The sequence below is a fragment of the Diadema antillarum genome, unplaced genomic scaffold (assembly GCF_040938485.1).
Source record: "Diadema antillarum isolate AM-2024a unplaced genomic scaffold, OU_Dant_1.0 seq00000799_RagTag, whole genome shotgun sequence".
NCBI classification, from domain to species: domain Eukaryota; kingdom Metazoa; phylum Echinodermata; class Echinoidea; order Diadematoida; family Diadematidae; genus Diadema; species Diadema antillarum.
The window spans coordinates 779,756-799,242 of NW_027271683.1; the positions used below are offsets into that span (position 1 = coordinate 779,756).

At 39.6% G+C, this 19,487-nt stretch overlaps 1 protein-coding gene across 1 annotated transcript in view; it reads right to left on the reverse strand.

Annotated features, from left to right (window-relative positions):
* Positions 1–337: 337 nt before the first annotated feature.
* The window catches only part of LOC139739480 (dolichyl-diphosphooligosaccharide--protein glycosyltransferase subunit STT3A-like), a 34,309-nt gene continuing 15,159 nt past the window's right edge, over positions 338–19,487 (reverse strand). Inside the window, exons 7-16 of the mRNA XM_071650084.1 lie at positions 18,984–19,140; positions 17,338–17,490; positions 13,005–13,087; positions 11,289–11,459; positions 10,157–10,345; positions 9,234–9,350; positions 8,132–8,234; positions 7,151–7,216; positions 6,258–6,380; positions 338–504 (exon numbers count right to left, since the gene is read on the reverse strand). Of these exons, the coding sequence (XP_071506185.1) occupies positions 359–504; positions 6,258–6,380; positions 7,151–7,216; positions 8,132–8,234; positions 9,234–9,350; positions 10,157–10,345; positions 11,289–11,459; positions 13,005–13,087; positions 17,338–17,490; positions 18,984–19,140 (1,308 nt within the window). The 3' untranslated portion in view covers positions 338–358. The remainder of the gene's footprint in view (positions 505–6,257; positions 6,381–7,150; positions 7,217–8,131; positions 8,235–9,233; positions 9,351–10,156; positions 10,346–11,288; positions 11,460–13,004; positions 13,088–17,337; positions 17,491–18,983; positions 19,141–19,487) is intronic.

Genomic DNA, 19,487 nt, shown 5'->3' on the forward strand with positions numbered 1-19,487 from the left:
GAGGTCACAACCTCATCAAACATTTTCCAGGAGATAATGTGTCCAACAATCTTCAAAACAGTGACAGCTCTGTAACTTTATAATCTTTTATGTGTAGTTCCAAAATAATGACTAAAGAAATACCATTGCTTATGAACCAGTTTGCTTATTTAGGAGCAGTTTTTGTTTCATACACAGGCCCTTTGGATGGAAAAAAAGAAAAGAAAAATGGAAAAAAGAAAATAGTACAGATCTGCAGATTTAAAAGTGAACAGAAATGGATGAAGAAAGAACCCACCACTACCAATATGAGAAGAAATGGAATGCTCTAAAATTCTGCATCACTCTTCATAAACTACTAAAAGAATTTACGCTAAGACTACAGGCCCCTGTTGTCTAAATCTTTCACCTTGTAGATTCGAACAAGCCAGTGCTCTGTGGTATAGGCTTCTTCCAAGACATCCAGCTCAAAATCTTTGTTGCCAATTTCAGCATCTCTCACACGGTCGTAGCCAGTGGGTTTGCCTGGAAAAAAGAACAAAAAAAAATACTAACAAACATTACTTCAGTAACATCCTTATTGTTTTTCTTTTATGTATCTTCTTTCATACTTGGTAACTACATGAATATAGACTGTGGTCAGAAAAAAAGAGCCCCAGGAACCTAAAGATAATCAAACTTTAATTCCCTTCTAATACCCTCAAAAATATTAGAAAAGTTTCATTGGAAAAATTATTTAACTCATGTCTTGACAATTTGAGATATTTGCGATTAAAGCTGCTGATAAACAAGGAAAACAATTAGAAAATATGACACTTTCTTTTAATCATAACTTGAAGAATTTTCATTGGTATGTCACAAGTACAGATTCACTCGAAAGGTTGAACCCATTGAGGACAAGTCCCAAGTATACTCAAGCAGGCGTCTATGGGAAATGGGTGTTGTAGCAAAATCAGCCCGTTTTCAATGGGTTAAGTTTGCTCTATCTGATTATGGACTCACTTATAAATGTTTAATCATGGCACTTAAGCCCATTTTGCAATCAAACTCTTCATTTCTTCAGCTAAATAGTTATAACATTGCTGGGGGGCATTACAAACACAATTAGTCATTCTACTGATGAGGGCATTTACACATTGAGGACAAACTTATACGAGTATCACAGTGCTACAGCTGGACAGCGAGAAGACCGACTTCAAACAAACTTCATGTACGCTGGCCATGAGGAAACCTGTCTATAAGGTCCCCATGGGAATAATGACTACAGAATGCTTTTGAAACACTCTGCAAACCAGTTCTCATGCATCTTGATGCCTCTGGCAATTTTAATACAATCTGATCACGCACACTGAAGAAGATGATGTAGTGGTTTCTCTTCTTTTCTATCAAATCCCATTAGAGGGGCAAATGGAGCTACTTTATTACAGCTGCCATCTTAATAGGTATCTGCATACAATGTCCAAATATGAACACCCCCCCCCCCATATCCTTAGGAAATGTGGCAATTAGCAGATCTGTCCCTAACAAACCCTTTTATAGCGACAAGGGCCTGCCCTTGTGACAGAGTTCTACCAAACTGGAGAGACATTATTTCTTCAGCTGAGATTAAGGGGTAAATTTGCCACTACAACCAGTGTTCGAGGCACCTAAAATCGCCCTCTCATACTCAGCCGATGATTTGATAATTTATTGGACTCTTGGACACAGTCCTATACACACGTGACAACACATGTGTACAGTCAGACCAAAGTCTTAGAGCCCTGCATTGATGTAGCGAGATGAAAAAAGGCAAAGGTCCAGTGGAGAGGACATGGCCAGAGTGTTACTCGCAGGAAGTGTGGTTACAACTTTATCTATCAAAACACGTTTCTCTCCATATGATTTCTGTACATCAAGGTGATAACACACAAAATTATCAAGCTCGAGTGCACTACTGACATGCAAAGTCTAAAAATGATTTATGTCAATGATGTACAATTCAAGGTCATTGATAGAAGAGATAAAGCTTATAGCACTGTTAATAGATATCAGACAAAAAATCTGTCATGTCACACTGATCAACACTGGCTCGTGTCGAAAATAAAAGGTGTACCGTACCTTGTACCAAATTAAATGTATTATCTAGTGTACATGAACTTTAACAGATCTGGCTAGCACGCAAGGACTCCTATCAACAAAAGCAGTGTGACAAAAGAAAAAAAAAAGTATTCAAATATGCACAGGGCATGCTTCATTTATCTTAATTCCTGAACTCCCAGAATAGACTGCACCTATCACAATCATGCTGAAGGCAAAACACACTATACAGGAGATGGAACCTGGGGGGAACTTATTGTATGGGGCAACAATAATCACACTTCAATGCACTTTTCAAAGTGAAGAGATAGACAATTCTTGGCTTTTATGATGAAACTTAAAAACACGCTGAAAATAAGCATGATAGAAACACTGAAAATCTTTGAAAGCAATTCATCCCTCATGTTTATTATGAAAACTACACACAAAACACGCAGTCTGTCTCGGCAGCATCGTAAATGGGAAAGCCATACAGTGTATGTGGTTAGCACCATGGCATTGTGGAGAAGACCAAAGGTTTGAAAAGTAAACAGAATGTCTAGGGTTCAAATCCTGCCCAGACTGCTCCTCCGTAAACACAATGTGTTACTCATAAAAATAACCCTCATGACCTCCAGGTGTGATGTTATAAAATGGATACTGGGTACCTGGCAATGCTGGAGTGATAATGGCAGGGCACTGTGGGAGAACAGTGTTATAGAGATAGCATAGTACTGGTTGAGGTAAGGACTCAGCTTTCAACTTTTGTGAGATCAGAAACTACTCCATAAAATGTTAAAGAGCATATCATTTCCAGAGGAAGTCAAAGTTTATTTGATGCAGATCAGTTTATCAAATAGCTGATATCCAAAAACAAAGTGAAACAAAGTGGCCCTCATAATAGGTGGGTCCCACCTTATATGAGAATAGCTTTGCTTCAGATATATCTCAGCCATTTTAAAACCAATTTTCATCAACTTTGAATTCCTCTTAGAATGATATCCTCTTTCATATTTCAGAAAGTGGTTTCTCTTTATCCCACAAAAAAAAGAGAGAAAAAAAAGTTGGAAACATGAAAACCCATCTCAACTGAAACTACACCATCCCTTTAATACATGAGAGGCTAACTTAGGTAAATATGCTTGTAACTTCAAGTCAATAAACCCTGCACAGCAAACTATTGCTAGTGGATTCTCTTGCATAAAGCCCACTCGCCCACCTGCCCACTCAACTTGAACAGTCACTGCTGGGTGAGTAGAGGCCTGGGCACTTATTAGCAATTACTAGCTAAAGACTCTTGCATGAGAATCCATTTGTGTGAATCGGATAAATCATTCTTTCTTTTTCATAATGCTCTGCCGAGTCTCTTGAAGTCATGGTCTGAATGTCTCCAAAGCATCAACTGGGTTGTCATGACAGGTGATTCTTTTCCCAGCAATCTCTTTCACAATACTCCCTCAATGAATGTCACAACAGGCAGAGGGTATCCCAAATCCCCACCAAATAAGACCTTTCTGACTCATCTTTTTTTTTTTTCTTCTTCTTCTTCTTCTTCTTCTTCTTCTTCTTCTTCTTCTTCTCCTCCTCCTCCTCCTCCTCCTTCTCCTCCTCCTCCTCCTCCTCCTCCTCCTCCTCCTTCTTCTTCTCCTCCTCCTCCTTCTTCTTCTTCTTCTTCTTTTGCTTTGGTGTGTGTGTGTGTTGCACTTACCAAAGGTGGAAAACGAGGACATACACACAAACTTTACATTTAAGACCAAGGACAGTCAGCAAACCGAGGATGTCCTTGTTTCGCAGACCATTCCAGATGGTCCGCTTTTGCATGTAGGGGTACACTGTACATGTTTGTAGGTCCTCAATTAACATTACTGTAAAAAGTCCTCGGTTGTATGGCAATATATGAATGAGTCCTCGGTTGACCAGATTCCTACTTACACACGGGTCCTCGGTTATGTGGTAAAATTCTTGTGGGCAAAACATGTCCGTGATTTCCACCATAGACGCGTAAATGTGTGTCTGTGTGTGTGTGTGTGTGCGTGTGTGTTGGGGAGAGGTATCACAGACATCTTGATATCAAGGGGATATTACTTCTAGCATCTGAGGGTGTCTTGCAGAGTCAGCCTCTACTACAGGAAGAAATTATTGCACACAGGTGTCATGATTAAGCTCTGGACATTCATCTTGGACACAGGAGGTCCTCATAACACAAAATAATTGAATCTAGGTTTCTAGAGTTGTTGTGTTGTTGTTGTTGTTCTTAACTCATTGAGGACGAGTCCTGAGTATACTCGGTAAATTGCTTTTACATATACTTGTGAAATGTTTCATAGTGATCAGTGCTTTTCAGAATTAATTCTTGTTCAGATTAAAATTGAAGCAGGATGCAAGATAGTCCAAAGGCTCTACAGAACAAAATGCAATCTTTTTTTTTTTCAAAAATGATGCACAGGCAAATAATGGACAGTGGTACAGGTTAAACTGCGTGCATCAATTTGTTAATCAAACAAGATAAATGCAGTACTCCTCTATATACGCTGTGTATCACTCTGTACAGTGTGGTCATGGACTAGCAGCTTCTTTTAAAAAGTCATTGTGACTGCAATAATGTAGGTAGCTTAAATCAGACTTTGAACACATACACTTTTCAATTTACAATTTATTACTTTGGGCATAGCAATTTCAAGTATCTATCAATTTACAAAAGACTCAATATGTCCCTTCTTATCATATTTTACAGCACTCATCAAACATTCCATATCATGTTTATGACTTTACTGCCGAGTTCAACAACCCCAATAAATACTTTTTATGCAGCATTGTCCATAGGATACAAGACCAAGAATGCCAAATTAGTGATATAATGACACAAAAATAGGGCTGCCCTCTATTATTACTTTTATTCTGCCTCCATCCCCACAGGCTGCCGGAGACCTTAATCTTAAGTACTGTCTGTCTATCCATTTATCTATCCACCCATATCATGTCTAAACTACAACAAAAATTAAAGGTATTGTTTACCATTGGGAGCCATGATTTCAAAAACATTCAAGATCACATTTGATGCATACTTACTATGTGTCGGTCAGTTGTATCACAAAGCATCCTACCATATAAAGATTTTACAATAAAGCCTAAAATCTAAGGAGATATCACTATTTTTCTCAATAAACCATAACTGTAGATGGTTTATCATAGAAACAATTTTATTACAACTATTGTTCACATTTTGTTTATCTGACAATACTCAACATTGATTATACTGATTAACATTTTTACATTGGTTGTTTCTATCCCCAACTCACATTTTGAAACTATTTTATTCAGTAAAGCTGGGTTTTTGTTTCATCTGCAGATGGTAAATAATGCTTTTAATGTGAAAATTTTTCTGGCACAGTTTAAAGTCAAACAGGAATGTAAATTTGATGGGAGGAATAACAACAAATGGGGAAAAATGTCCCACCATGCAACAGGGCTTGAAGGTCAATCTTCAATGCCAAAGGTCAAGAGGAGTTAACATCAACATTTCACAGGGGTATGAGAGTACTTGCAGAGAGAAAAAAGAAATTAAAAAAAAAAAATCTGAAACCTCTGAAGAAGAAAAAAGTCTGAAGTGCATTAAACTGTAAATATTTCGATCCAGTTGAATCACAAAAAGATGGGTTTGGGGAAGACTAAAAAACTCTGAAATGAGATTAAACTCTTAGGTCTCACATTCCTGATGTAATGACGGTCCACACTTTGAGGGCATATGTACATGTTGGAGAGGGCAGAGGCATCCCAGTCTACTATGCAACAGTGGAATTGCTTTAGTTCAAATCCTTTCTGGGAAGAACTACTGGATACTTGGCTAGATTCTTTCTATTGTTTCTTTCCTGATCAAATAACTAATCAAACCACATCACAACTGTTCATTAAAAGTTGATAATGAGGAACATCATTGGCTCTTGGCTCTCGACAAGAAACAACCTTGCAATAATGACAGCACCACATGCTTATACAAATACCTGTGATGGCAGAGTAAGAATTCTACAATCTTCAAAAACTTGTGCGAAATTTTATTCCACCCACCAAACCCACGTCGTTTTCAGCATGGTTACTTCTGAATATCAAACCTTTTGGACTAAAACCTAACCAGTCCCTTTGTGAATGAAGTTCTGTCAGGTTGAGATGCAGTAATGTTCACTATCAAGACAGTGAGATGAGAGAGAGAGAGAGTAAAGACTGACCTGCTTCGGTGTAGACCCTGCCAAAGCGGTAGTAGCACATCTTGTACATGAGGCAGTTGAGCAACGTAGGAGAGCCATCCCTGTCAATGCGGAACTCTCCGTGAGGCGTGTAGTAGTCCCACTCTGTAACAAAGTAACAAGCAAGTCAAAATAATCAGGGTGTACTTCACTTTTATTTCATATACAGTCAAACCTGTCTATAGTGGTCACCCAAGGGAGACGAAAAAAAAAATGGCCGTTATAGACTGGTGGCCACTACAGACAGGGTCGTTAACATGGCTTTTCTCTTTGGGGGAATTGTGTTTAGTGGTCACATACGGCAGTTGGTCGCTATAGACAGGTTTGACAGTATCTTCTCTGGGTGACAAGACCTTGTACATCAAAAATCTTGAATTTCTTAGCAAGGCATTCTGATTTTTGCAACTTTTTTGCAAAATAACATCAATATTCACATCAACAACTTAGAATCACTGATTTGGATTACATAAATAACTGCCATGTTTTCAAACTGAAATCAGTATTTTTGATATTCAAAACTGAGTTAGGTTAATGATTCATGTGCCAGCTGAGATATGACGTCTTATCATCCAGGGACCATTATGTCAAAGGGATTTATTACAATCATATCTCTGTTTGCCTTTAACTTCAGGTACACTTTCCTGGAAGTGAAAAGGGACCTCTTCGACATTCATAGAGATTAAATGTTTGCAGAATAAAACCAAATTTACATCCTACCTGAAGGACAAATTGACAAAAGCACAAGTCCATGTGAGTCAATCAAACATGCCAAAGGGGGACAATGCAACATTTTGTTTACACTTTGCCAGCATAACAACTTCTGATATGACATTGTAGGCAAACAGAAATGAGTAGGTTGGACAAAGTTTATTTACCTTTAATGTGTTTTCCAGTATCTGTACTGCCGCCAATCCTAACCATCCAGAGGAATTTGTTGATATCTGAAAAACAAGACACCCACAACAGTAAGAGAGAACAATATAAAATACTGTCAACAGTCTCTTTCAACAACTACCAGGAACAGGGCTGTAAGAATACAATATCAAAACCATGGAGGTTAAAAATAACGACAACAACAAAAATCAGGGAGATAGACGTGTGTTACGTGCATCTCAATAGGTGAAAATAATCCTCATATTATGGAGGCTTTGATATTTCTTTTTTTTTTTGGTTTGAACCTGAAGACATATTCAAGTCTTTGGAGAATATCCCACAGAATCAAGGAGATCTGGCATGTCTGTGTGTACGTAACATATCTACTAAATATCCCAATTACACGTACAACATCTTTTCAAATTTTTAGCTGTTAACATTTTACTACCATCGATTAGCCAAATTGCACATACACATAGCTGAATTCAACCAACAACAAATAATGATTCCTCATTCAAGTATATCAGTATTTGCCTTGTACTGTTAGTGGAAATTTTCGTGTTGTTGAAATTTTTGTGCAACCAAAAGCTAGTGCAAAAATAGAAGCACGCAAATATTTTTGCTTCCCATACGAATGTTCCTGTACTTCCATTCTTGATTCCGCAGAATTGAAAACACACGAAACTCTTCTTATCAGGTCAAGCGCGAAAAATTAGTCGCACGGAAATATCCACATTTACAGTTAGTTACTGGCAAACACATTTACACATAGTCACTCACATACAGTTTATCTTGCCCAAGTTGAATCCAAGGGGACCATAGAAAATCCTAAGACTTAAGTGACGGTGACTGTGCATATAGACTATATGATATAATCTTATCAGTCCAGGATAGAATTTTTCTTCGACTTCACCAATATTTCTTACTTGTCCAAGGTTGACTTACGCGAGGATGACCGTACATTCATGCATCTCGTCACTTACCGTCCGACGAGTAGCCGATGAGTCCACCAAAAATGACCAGAACATAGTCCACGTCAAGCTCTCTCATGATCTCGTAGGCCTTGTCTTCAGGGGATGCCATTGCCTATGGAGAGAGCAGTATCACTGTTATTACACATGAGACATACACCGGCTACAAGGAAAATTGGTTGTAACTCTTGATAAAATGTGGGGAATCAAATTCCCTCCAAGATTGAGAAAGTCAGGTCATACTCATGCCATTCCTTACATACTTTATTTAAAAGTATAAACGTTTGAAGTACTAAATGTATAAACTCTATGGACAATTCCAGAGTTTGGAAGGAAAATTATTCTAACGATTTATTTTCTGGTGCTTGGATGAAATTTGATTGAAAACAAACTATTGACTACAGACATTCATATAGCAGAATGAAGAAACTTTAGGCCTGCTGCATCAAACTTTTTACCTGAGAAAAACTCTGGTAAGAACCGAAAACTCAGGTTAGAATGATTTTGCTGTTGACTTTAAGCACATGAAAATAGTTAAGACATTACATAACAGGCCTCTTGACGATCATATTATGAAAGACACAGTTGAAGACAGGCAGCAAGAGAGAGAGATAGAGAGAGAACAAGAGAGGCAAGAGAAAGCGAGAGAGAGAGAGAGGGAGAGGGAGAGAGAGAGAGAGAGAGAGCAAAGCGAGGAAGAAGACAGAAATTAATAGAAACCAAAATAAACACAACACAAACATTCTCGCTTTCTTACCCTCCTATAAAGACAAGATATAGACCTACCTCTTTGTTTTCCTATTACATGTTGATACGATCAAAGAACAACTACCCTATAAAATCTGTACTGTATACACTAACTACATCATTAAGCAAATATTTAGTGCAGCGCACTCCCGTTAAAACGAACACGATTATAGCGAAATTCTGGTTACAACGAAGTAAAAATTCAGGCAGCAACATTATCCACAAACTGTTTTTGTATTGTTTAATTGTTTACTTATAATGAAATTTCGATGTAACAAAAGAAAACACTTGGTCCCTAGGACTTTATTATAAAGGGAGTCCACTGTATTCTTCAGCTATGAAATGATGTGGTTGGTTGAGTTCTCACCTGCCCAACACGAGAAATATGTGTATTATTCCATGTGTTGTTGTCCACTAATATTGTCCGATTCGCCATGGCTGTTATCTGATAACCGTAATCCCACCATGACATCACCTTTGCATCCTGCCAAATGTGATGGAGAAGAAATCAACAAAAACTTAGGATATAGAGTATTGAGCAAAGAAAACTAATTTTTGAAAAGGTCACGCGCACACACTTTCCAGAATTCATGACACACTAACAGTAAATCAGATCAAAAGTGGTTGAAGACACACAGCAGCTAGTTGGTGTCAATGTTTTTAAAAACGATTTATCTATTTGATACATTATTTGTATCATGGTATCTTCATCTTCATCAAAATACAGTATCTATCAGTCACAGGCATAAGTGTCACCAGGCATGGCTGATCTCTAAGAGATAACATAATCATTAAAGGTATATTCTATGTAGAACATGAAATGTATGACATCTCTTGTGACGTAATGCCCCGTACAAACAAACAAGAAAAACTCTTGATTTTTTAACTCCCATGCCTGTAATCAAATGATTTTCCTCAGGCCGTTTATTCTTTTTACATTCACTGACTCTTTGGGAGAGTGAGAAAAATGCATAAGTCAAAGTGCAGAAAGTTTACAAGAACTACATATTGTAACTGGGGTGACATGACCTTGTATCTCAAATTCTGGTGAAAATCACTTCTTTTTTTTTCAATCAATTGTTAGATAATCAGTTAGGTGATGTCTTGGGCAAATCCTAGCTATCTTACCCTAAATATAAAGTCACCACAGGATGCCAAAGGAAAAGTGATCCCATTTGTTTAATAGTGCTTTGGCTGCCATGTTTTTTTCACTCTCCTGAACATCTGACATTTTTGAGATACGAGGTTTTGTCGCCCCCAACAGCGATATGTGTGATGCAAGGCTCGTACCTCACGAGTGTTCTGCCTCAACCAGTAGTACGCCTCACGGAAGTCGTCAAAGATGATGCGGCCACCGTCTCCCGCCCGGGCCGAGAGGACGATGGACGGGGAGGAGTAAGCCTCGGAGGTGACCCAGGTACAGTGGAAGGTGTAGGTGATGAGGAAGAAAGTGACGAGAAGCACGATGGCAGAGGCAACCTAGCAAGGATAGGATAGTAAAGATGGAAGTCTTTAACAAACATTAACTCCATCATCATCATCATCATCATCATCATCATCATCATCGTCATCATCATCATAATATAGTGATAATAATAACATAACTTCTCCTTCCCCACAAACACACACACACAATACAAACAAACCAATATATTGTAAATTACAAATCTCCTGACCAATAGTTTGTCTCTGTGTGAAAACAGCTCTTTAAGTCGCCCTCCCCTCCCCCCTCCCCCACATAAAAAGGAAATAAATAGAGTAAGTTTGATAGATAATCAGTTTAAAAATCAAATCACAAATCAAGTTGACAAATTAATTAATCAAATAAACAATTGTGTCAAATAGATTAGAATTAAGGGATTCATATCAACTAAGATTCCATCTCATGACTTTATACTGTCTATCAACACAAGTGATGACTTGCAGATCTGCTAATAGGTAAACGGAGCTCAATGTGGGGTCAAAGGTCCATGCAAAACCACGGAATTCATTCAACGAAGCATCACGGAGGATAAATGATTCCTTGATACAAGATATCTTGGTCAGTGTTTAAACTGCAACATCACAAAGTTAGAACAAAGTGTACAATAAGATATTCCAGGCAAAAATTCAATTTCTTTTCATTTTCTTTCCATTTTATCGTCCCCCACCCCTCTCCCCCCCCCCCCCCCAAGGGTAGCAAGGGGGTCTAGGGCAATTACCCCCTGGGTAATTACCTCTGACCCTTCCCCTGGCCCTAATCCTAATCCTAATCCTGAACCTAATCCTAACCCTCACCCAAACTCCTAACCTTAAACATAACCCTAACCTTTACTCTAACCTTACCACTAACCAGAATTTAGCCGTGGGGCAATTGGGGGGGGGGGGGGGGGGGGGGGTAATTGCCCTGATACGTAGCAAGGACCTCGCTCATACATTATACCTCGTTCTTGATGGGGTAGGCGTTGTCGCCATACTCCTTCTTGGTGGACTTCTTCTCTGCCTTGACGATGTCCAGGTTCTTCATGTAGTTATTGAGGACGGAGGAGATGCCGATTCCGGACAGGATGCACATGACTGGGGCCAGGACCAGCATGAGACGCACCATCACGCCCTGAAGAAGGAGCAGGGGAGACAGGTTTTTAGTTGGTTAGGAGTTGAGGAGGGAAAGCTTGCCAAGTTTGCATTACTAGAGAAAGAAGTGTTGGCTTGGTAGAAAAAAATAGAAGCTGTCCAGCTACTCTAATAATGGTCTTGACCCATGGACATCAAATGCCCCATGCTTGAAGCAATATTTTCTTTGCACGTAGAATTACCTTTTCACAAAATATGACTCTACTCACTTACATGCACTTTTCATTGATGCTGCTCCTGTTGCATTTTGTTGTTGTTGTTTACAGTAGCTCTTTCGATTCGGTTAAGAGTTTGATGTCCAGTTATGCTTTATTCATGTGCCATATTTGGTAGAATAACATACATGTGTAACTACTGGGATTTTGCCCCATCCCCTCAATTCAAAAAATCAAATTGAAATTTGAGAAGTGCATTTAGAATTCCCACCAAATTTGCTCAACACTTATTTTAAAAATCCCACCCATGGTTTGACCTTCACACACCATTCATGAATAACCTAGGGGGATTTTCTGACCCATAACAAATTATAAAAATAATAATAAATCTGTGACCTTTTCTTTTTTTCTTCCTGTCTCTTGATTGTTCTCATACACTGTATTTGCGGTTATGGAGAGTAGTTACAAGATCTGTTTTGGGGAAACACAGGGGCAATTGTCCCTTAAGTAACAAATTATGTTTACATTGATACATTCATAGACAAGGTAATTGTGCCAAAGGGTGATATCCTAGTAACTACACCTGTACAGACTCATCTGATTATATCTTGTCCGCTGTACTGATGCCACAGCAAGACAATGTGGACATCTCTGGTTGGGGTGAATTCATTAGAGATACTATGTGTTTTTGAAATTCATTTGTATGTATTCACTAAAGCAATCAGTAATATAATACTCATCTGGCAGATCCCCAACCAAATATAACAGTGTTTCACCTTCTACATGCAGCATTTCTCACCAAGGTTTTGACAGTTTCATGAACTGTCTTCTTTGTTTGAGAAAAACACTACTGCCTGAAATGATGTCTATGGAAGCCAAATTAAGCATAAACTTCTGTTTCCTTAAGTCAATAGTCTGAATGCATTTATGTTGAGCAGACTCGAGTGAACAGACATGACAAACACTCCTTTTTGTATCTTTATTTGTACTTCTTTCAAGTGTCGCCTCTTTTCATCTTGGCCTTGGTCTTGCTTGGTCTAGTGGGCTCTCCCCCTCTTAAACACGCACACCCACACACACACACACAGACAGACAAGTTTGTGGGGTTTTTTTTTTCTTTCTCTCTCTCTCTCTCTCTCTCTCTTTTGCTTTCTCCTTTGTATTCCATTTCCTTCCATCACATTCTCTGTTTGCACTATCCAGGGACATTCTATTATTCAGGTTTGTGTAAACAGAAGAAGGGGCTTTCACAAACACTGGGTGAAGAAGATGTGGCACTCTCCATGCACAACATAAGACAGACTTTTCTTTGTATGCATTATCTGTGTTGAGAGTGTCAAGACTGCGGCAGCAGAGCCCTGCATACTCACCGAGAAGTAGAGACTGGTGATACCATACAGGATGATGAAGATGTTTGCATCAGTCAGCTTGATGAAGCAGTAGTACATGCCCACTACAAAGAAATAAAACATACACAGATAGGGGGGAACCAAATGTCACTCTAAATACCACAATTCATCTATATGTGACCCGCTACAACAAAAGGATCGTAAAGTCGCTGACGGTTGAGCCGAGAAAATCGAGTTTAAAGTCACATCATCAAAATTGGTCAAAACAATCGAATTTGTTTTTGGCATAATTTTGTGGTCTAATATTTTGTCTATCATCTGCCGAAATTTTGAAGCTAAATGATCAAAGAAAAGGCAAGAAATCAGCATTTTTTGGGGCCATGATTTTCCGACTTTCAATGTAACAGCAACGTGTCCAAAGATTTGGATTTAGCGCCGCAGCTAGACTCCGCCCTTAGCAACGAGGAAGTGATCTTATTGGTCAGTGCGTGGCATCCTAATTACTGATTGCTCGTGCGTAGACTGCTGGCGCTAAGCTTGAATGAACATCGCGGAGGTCGCTAGGAGCATGCTTTCCATTGTCAAGCGGTGAAAACTGTCTTGCCTTCCCTTGATCATGATAGCGTTGAAAGGAAAACTTTTTTTTTCGAAACTCTGATTTCCTCAACCACTTGACATGCGCTAATAAAATCATCGATATCTTCGCAACTGACTACTTTTCTGAGTTGTGTTATATATGAAATTAAAGTAGAAGAGTAAGGGAATAATGTCATCCCATTTTCAGAAAATTGTCCACCCCCGACTTTCTGATCCTTTTGTTGTAGCCGGTCACATATTGTTCCAGCAGAGTAAAAATAAAGCAACATACAGACAACTGAGCTATTGACGAGGGAGAAACCAAGTGACCATCTCCTTTCAGTTGTATCTAAATCTGTCTCCCCTACATTACGCTGAGTAAAATCCATCATATTCGTGAATATCCACCATATTCACACACATAAAAAAGAGAATGGGATAAAACACGCAAAAAAATATTGCCTCCATTTCTACAGAGAAAATGTTTTCTTTTTCTTTTCCAAGATGGGACATTGCTAAATTTGCTCTTCAAAAACAGAGCACACTTATTTCTTATTCTAATGTTGAAGTTCTTGATTGCAAATTCAACCCCTCCCAATCAAAGTGGGTAAAACAATCAGGCTCAGTTAATGAAGCTTTATAACGTCACACACAATAGCAATGATACCCAAAAAGTTAATGGAAACATGTGATTCCCAATGGACATTTGTTCAGACTTGTAAAAAACAACAAACAAGCAAAAACCAAACAAACTGCCAAGCAGCAGGGAGAAAGCAAGCCTACATAAGACAAAATCATCAAACACAGCACCTCGAGTATTAATTCAGTTTACAAAGACAGAATAATAGTTAACCAGACATTATCATAAAAGTGCAATCATTGCCCTCTGCCCTCAAGAAAAATCTTTAAAAAAACAGAAAAAGACAAATAAGATTATGTTACATAAGTGACCCTGCATCACAAAACCAACAAAAAGTCGCCAGACATGGATTTCTAGTAAGAGCAGCTTCTGAAAGAGCAGATTTTAAGCTTTAAAATGATGTATAACTTAAGTCAAATGGACTCTCCTAACTTATCTAAATATTGGAAAGAAAGCACACACTCTGGAAAAGTGTGAAATGAGAAAAGAGGCTCTGAAGGGGTCTATTCAAGCGCTTCATCTGACCATGAGCTAAGTACAATGAATGGGACAAAAAAAGAGGATGTAAAACTTCATAGCAATGACAATGAAGGGATTATCAGATTAAGCTGAAATTGAGCATGCTCTATAAACACATTCCATCCATGACTAATACCAACTTGCAAAGCTTTAGCTTCATCCTTTCAAAAGTTATTAGATTTGAAAATACAGAGTGTGTAAAGGGTTTTCTTAAGAGTCAAAAGGGGTCTGAGCTTTCGATCCTAACAGAATCTTCGTCAGAGGCAAAATGACAAACATGCAGGGAAAGCAATCACATATAAGGACTTCACACAAGAGGAACAGTCAGGGGCAGGCTAGGGACACAGAACAAAGAAAACAAAAGGAGAGGGTAGGAGGTCATGGGCAAGGAGCCCAACAGGTAAAGGGAGGGGGATTAGAGCAGGAGGGTGGACAGACAAAAGGCAGAGGAGGGTCAGTGATGATCCTGAGGACCATGAGGGCAACCATTGAAGGAAAAAGATGAATAGGGAGGCAACATCAAACAAGATAAGGAACAACAGAGGGATGAAGAAAGGAAAAGAGTGAAATAGTAACAGCAAGGAGAAGGGGGGGGGGGGGGCTGAGCACTACACACTTCCCACTACACACTCCTTGACTCTGATCCCACCCATGATTTCTCCCAACAGATCCAGTCGACACTCGATGACATGAAGGAACACGATCACCTCACCAAGAAGGCTCACAAATTTCTCTCCCCTATTAATGCCAAACCTACCCGATTCTATCTCCTCCCCAAGATCCACAAACCTGGCAATCCTGGTCACCCCATCCTCTCTGGAAATGGTTCCCCAACAGAGAACATCTCCCTCTTTGTTGATCACCACATTGTCTCACTCGCAGATACTCCCATCCTGGCATACCGACGCCCCCACAACCTCAAGGATCTCATCGTTCATGCTGAAGTACCCTCCCTCACTGACAATTCTCTCTTACAGCATGGCACATTCAAATGTTCAGCCAGCAGGTGCATCATTTGTAGCATACACATCCACGAGAGTGACTCTTTCACCAGCAACTCTACCGGCCGCTCTCACCCTCACTCACCACATCAAGGGCAACATCACTTGTATTACCACTAATGTCATGTATCTCATCACTTGCAGAGTCTGTAGGATCCAGTATGTTGGGGAAACCAAGACAACACTCAAAAGATGCTTTCTATGGACACAGATCTACCGTCAACACAGCCAAGCTCGATACTCCAGTGGGCCACCATTTCAATCTTCCCAATCATTCCATCAATGATATGACTCTACAGGGCATTGAATCTTTAGGCACTCGTCCAGACACAGTCTGAACCACTGTGTTCTTTTCTAATTCTAATTCTATTTTGTTCTTTGGTCGCACTTTTTCCAATTGCAGACCCTTTTATTCCCAACTGCTTCCTTCTGCTTGTCAGAGTCTCTTTTATACAGCCTTTTTCTACCTTCACATACACACACTTGTATTTGCTTGTGTTTATACATATTTGTGTTTACTATGCCCATTTATGCCTGCTTATCAACATATAAACATTTTTCTCTCCCTTGGATTTTGTGTCCCCCCCCCCCTTTTCGTATGTGCTTTACATTACCTCCTCTTGGTACACCTATTAGGGCTCGCTGTTTGCTCAGCTCCCCCGCCCCCCCCCCCCCCCCTTCCCCTTGCTGTTACTATTTCACTCTTTTCCTTTCACCTTTCTTTTATTGCTCTGTTGTTCCTTATCTTCTTTGATGTTACCTCCCTATTCTTCCTTTTCCTTCAATGCTTGCCCCCTTGGTCCTCAGGATCATCACTGACCCTCCTCTGCCTTTTGTCTGTCCACCCTCCTGCTCTAATCCCCCTCCCTTTACCTGTAGGGCTCCTTGCCCATGACCTCCTACCCCTCCTTTGTTTTCTTTGTTCTGTGTCCCTAGCCTGTCCCTGACTGTTCCTGTTGTGTGAAGTCCTATATATGTGATTGCTTTCCCTGCCTGTTTGTCATTTTGCCTCTGACGAAGATTCTGCTGTGATCGAAAGCTCAGGCCCCTTTAGACTCCATTTTACTCCATTGGCTCGCCACTACAGGATAAGCAGTTTTCAGTAGCCTTTTTTGCTATAAAGGTTTTTTTTCTAGACATGAAGAGGTGACTCTCAGACATATCTAATCACACTATTCTATAAAAAGTGTTGTAGAAAAGCTGCTAAAAACACAATTTTCGGTTTGTTTTATGATCCCAAACCTTAGCATGATGTAGAAGACTTTGTCTCTCAGAAAATATGAAAAACTCCAGACTGACTGGGTTGAGCAGTTTCATCTATTTTGAGTCCTCACACAAAATCAGTGCAAGCGACTTTTTGTTGGTTTTGTGATGCACAGTCACATATACGTATGGTCATACACATGTATTTGAGAACAATGACATTCTTTCATGAATTTGTGCTCATTTTAGATCCCAATACTTTCTTTCTCTACTCCAACATTAAAAGAAACATTCACTGCTAAATGTAGTTGATTTGAAGTCTATTCATGAAATACTAATTGAACCCTATTGAAATCGGCACAGATTTACACTAACATAGATCTACTCCAACATGGTTTGACTCTTAACGGCTCACCTGGAAACATGAAGACATGCATCTGCAAGTCAAAGTAGAAGGAGCTCCAAGTGGTCGGCTGATGCTCAGAAACGGAGGCGATGATGGGGATGTTGTTCTTGGCGTAGGATGGGTCCAGCAGGGAGTAGAAACGCCCAGTCCAGGGGGAGATTTCTAATCACCACCTTCGCTCAGGAAAAACTTCTTGAATTCTCTCAAAATAGTGGCATTCTCAGAGGGACTGGAAAACAGCATCAATCAGTTCTGAGCATTACATCAGCAATTCTTCATTACAGATCAGCAAATTATAAAGGTTTCCTGACCTAAGATTCATTCTATCATTTGCCATTATGAAACTAGTGAGCGCACTAAAAATTCTTTGGAAATGTGAATATTGACTTATCTCATGTGAAAAGATTTGCAAATACAGAATCTTTTGGGGGGGGGGGGGAGTTTCTGACTACCACCTTCACACAGAAAAAAACTAAAGAGGAGAAACACTGCAGACTCATTTCTACTTGGCTGCATTACATCGGGATATTTGGCACTCCCCCTGATACATGCATGCAGGGTGCTACAAAACTTTATTTTGCCACTTGCCTAGTCGGGCAGGCAGATTTTCAAACTTGCTGCAAAACACTTGCCCCAACATTAACTTTACTTGCCCGAAAAGAAAGTCCCAAATATCGGGAAATGATACAGAAAATAATGTGTTAGTGAATGCTTGAACACAATTGGAGTATTTTTGGTCATATCAAGTGTTGCTGTTGCATTGCACCAGGTCTTCTTCACATTAGTGTTGGAATGTTGCTGAGATGAAATATAAAGAGCACTGCATCACTAAACAGCCACTATCTTTTGGCTTCTGTATGGTTGACTTTGTGAGTTTAATGGGGAAATAAGTGACATAAAAGTGGCTTCAAAAGTTTTTGCTTGCCCAATTCGGGCAAGCATTTGTTCTCATTGTTCAAAAACACTTGCCCGAATTTGATTTTTACTTGCCCCGGGCAATCGGGCAAGTGCTTATGTAGCACCCTGGCATAGGATGTTTACATGATCTGCATACCAAAAGGGTTCTACGCACCAAAAGAAAATTTCATAGATATATCCTCTTTTGCTTTCTTCATTCAAAGTACAATGCCAGTTTCATGCTTATAAATTCCTTCGATTTTGGTCCCTATGTTAATTGCGCTAAGTCAATCAGTCATTCAAATTAAAGAACTTTTCAGATGCTGTTATCAAACTTGCACAGCAGCAACAAAGTAAACTGGTGGTAATGACAAATAGGAACACAATTTTGCACAAGCCTGTCCTTCAGCACAAATATTTACTTCAATTCAAAATTCATTAGTTTCAGAAAGAAGATGGAAGATACTGATTCTTCATTCAATTAATGATTTTTAGCATTTCTCAACACTAATTGTGCTCATAAAATCAATTTATTGATATTAACCCGTTGAGGACGAGTCCCGAGTATACTCCGGCAGGGGTCTATGGGAAATGCGCATTGAAGCAATATCAGCCCATCCTCAACAGGTTAAAAGATTAAAAGCTCCAAGTTTGGGAGGGTTTTACGTCATTTTGCCAAGTGAAAAGATTTCCAACTTCTCAGGGAATGTCTCGAAAAATCATGTGACAGCTAAACAGCTTTGCATGATAAAGGATACTGCCAGTAGCTGAGAGGTAGGCCCCAGCAGCCGTGATGGCCACCCCAAAGAGAAGCACAGCACTGCGGGCCAGCACCATGAAGTACTGGGAGCTGAGACGCGAGCGAAGGTACTCCACAAATGTGTAGACCTGGCAGAGTCCAAACACACCCAGGGCCTGTACGGACGGAGAGGACAGAGAAACATGTACTGTAACAAACTGTTAGTTAGCCCAACCAGACGGCATGCCAAGCATGGCATCTGACATGCTCCCAATACACTTTCATAGGAAGACCCTCAATACAGCTACAAAACTGTTGAAAATGCCCACATTTCAACACAAATTTTACATCATATTCACATGAAATAGAAAGCTTGGACTAGAGTATCAATCCATAGTGTGTCCATGTGTGATATCTACACTTAACAGAGCATAATTTTAATTTCTAACCACAAAGCCTGACCATCACTGCACTTTAATATTCAAAATGACGGCTTTGACGTGAATGGCCAGAGCTCCGTAAC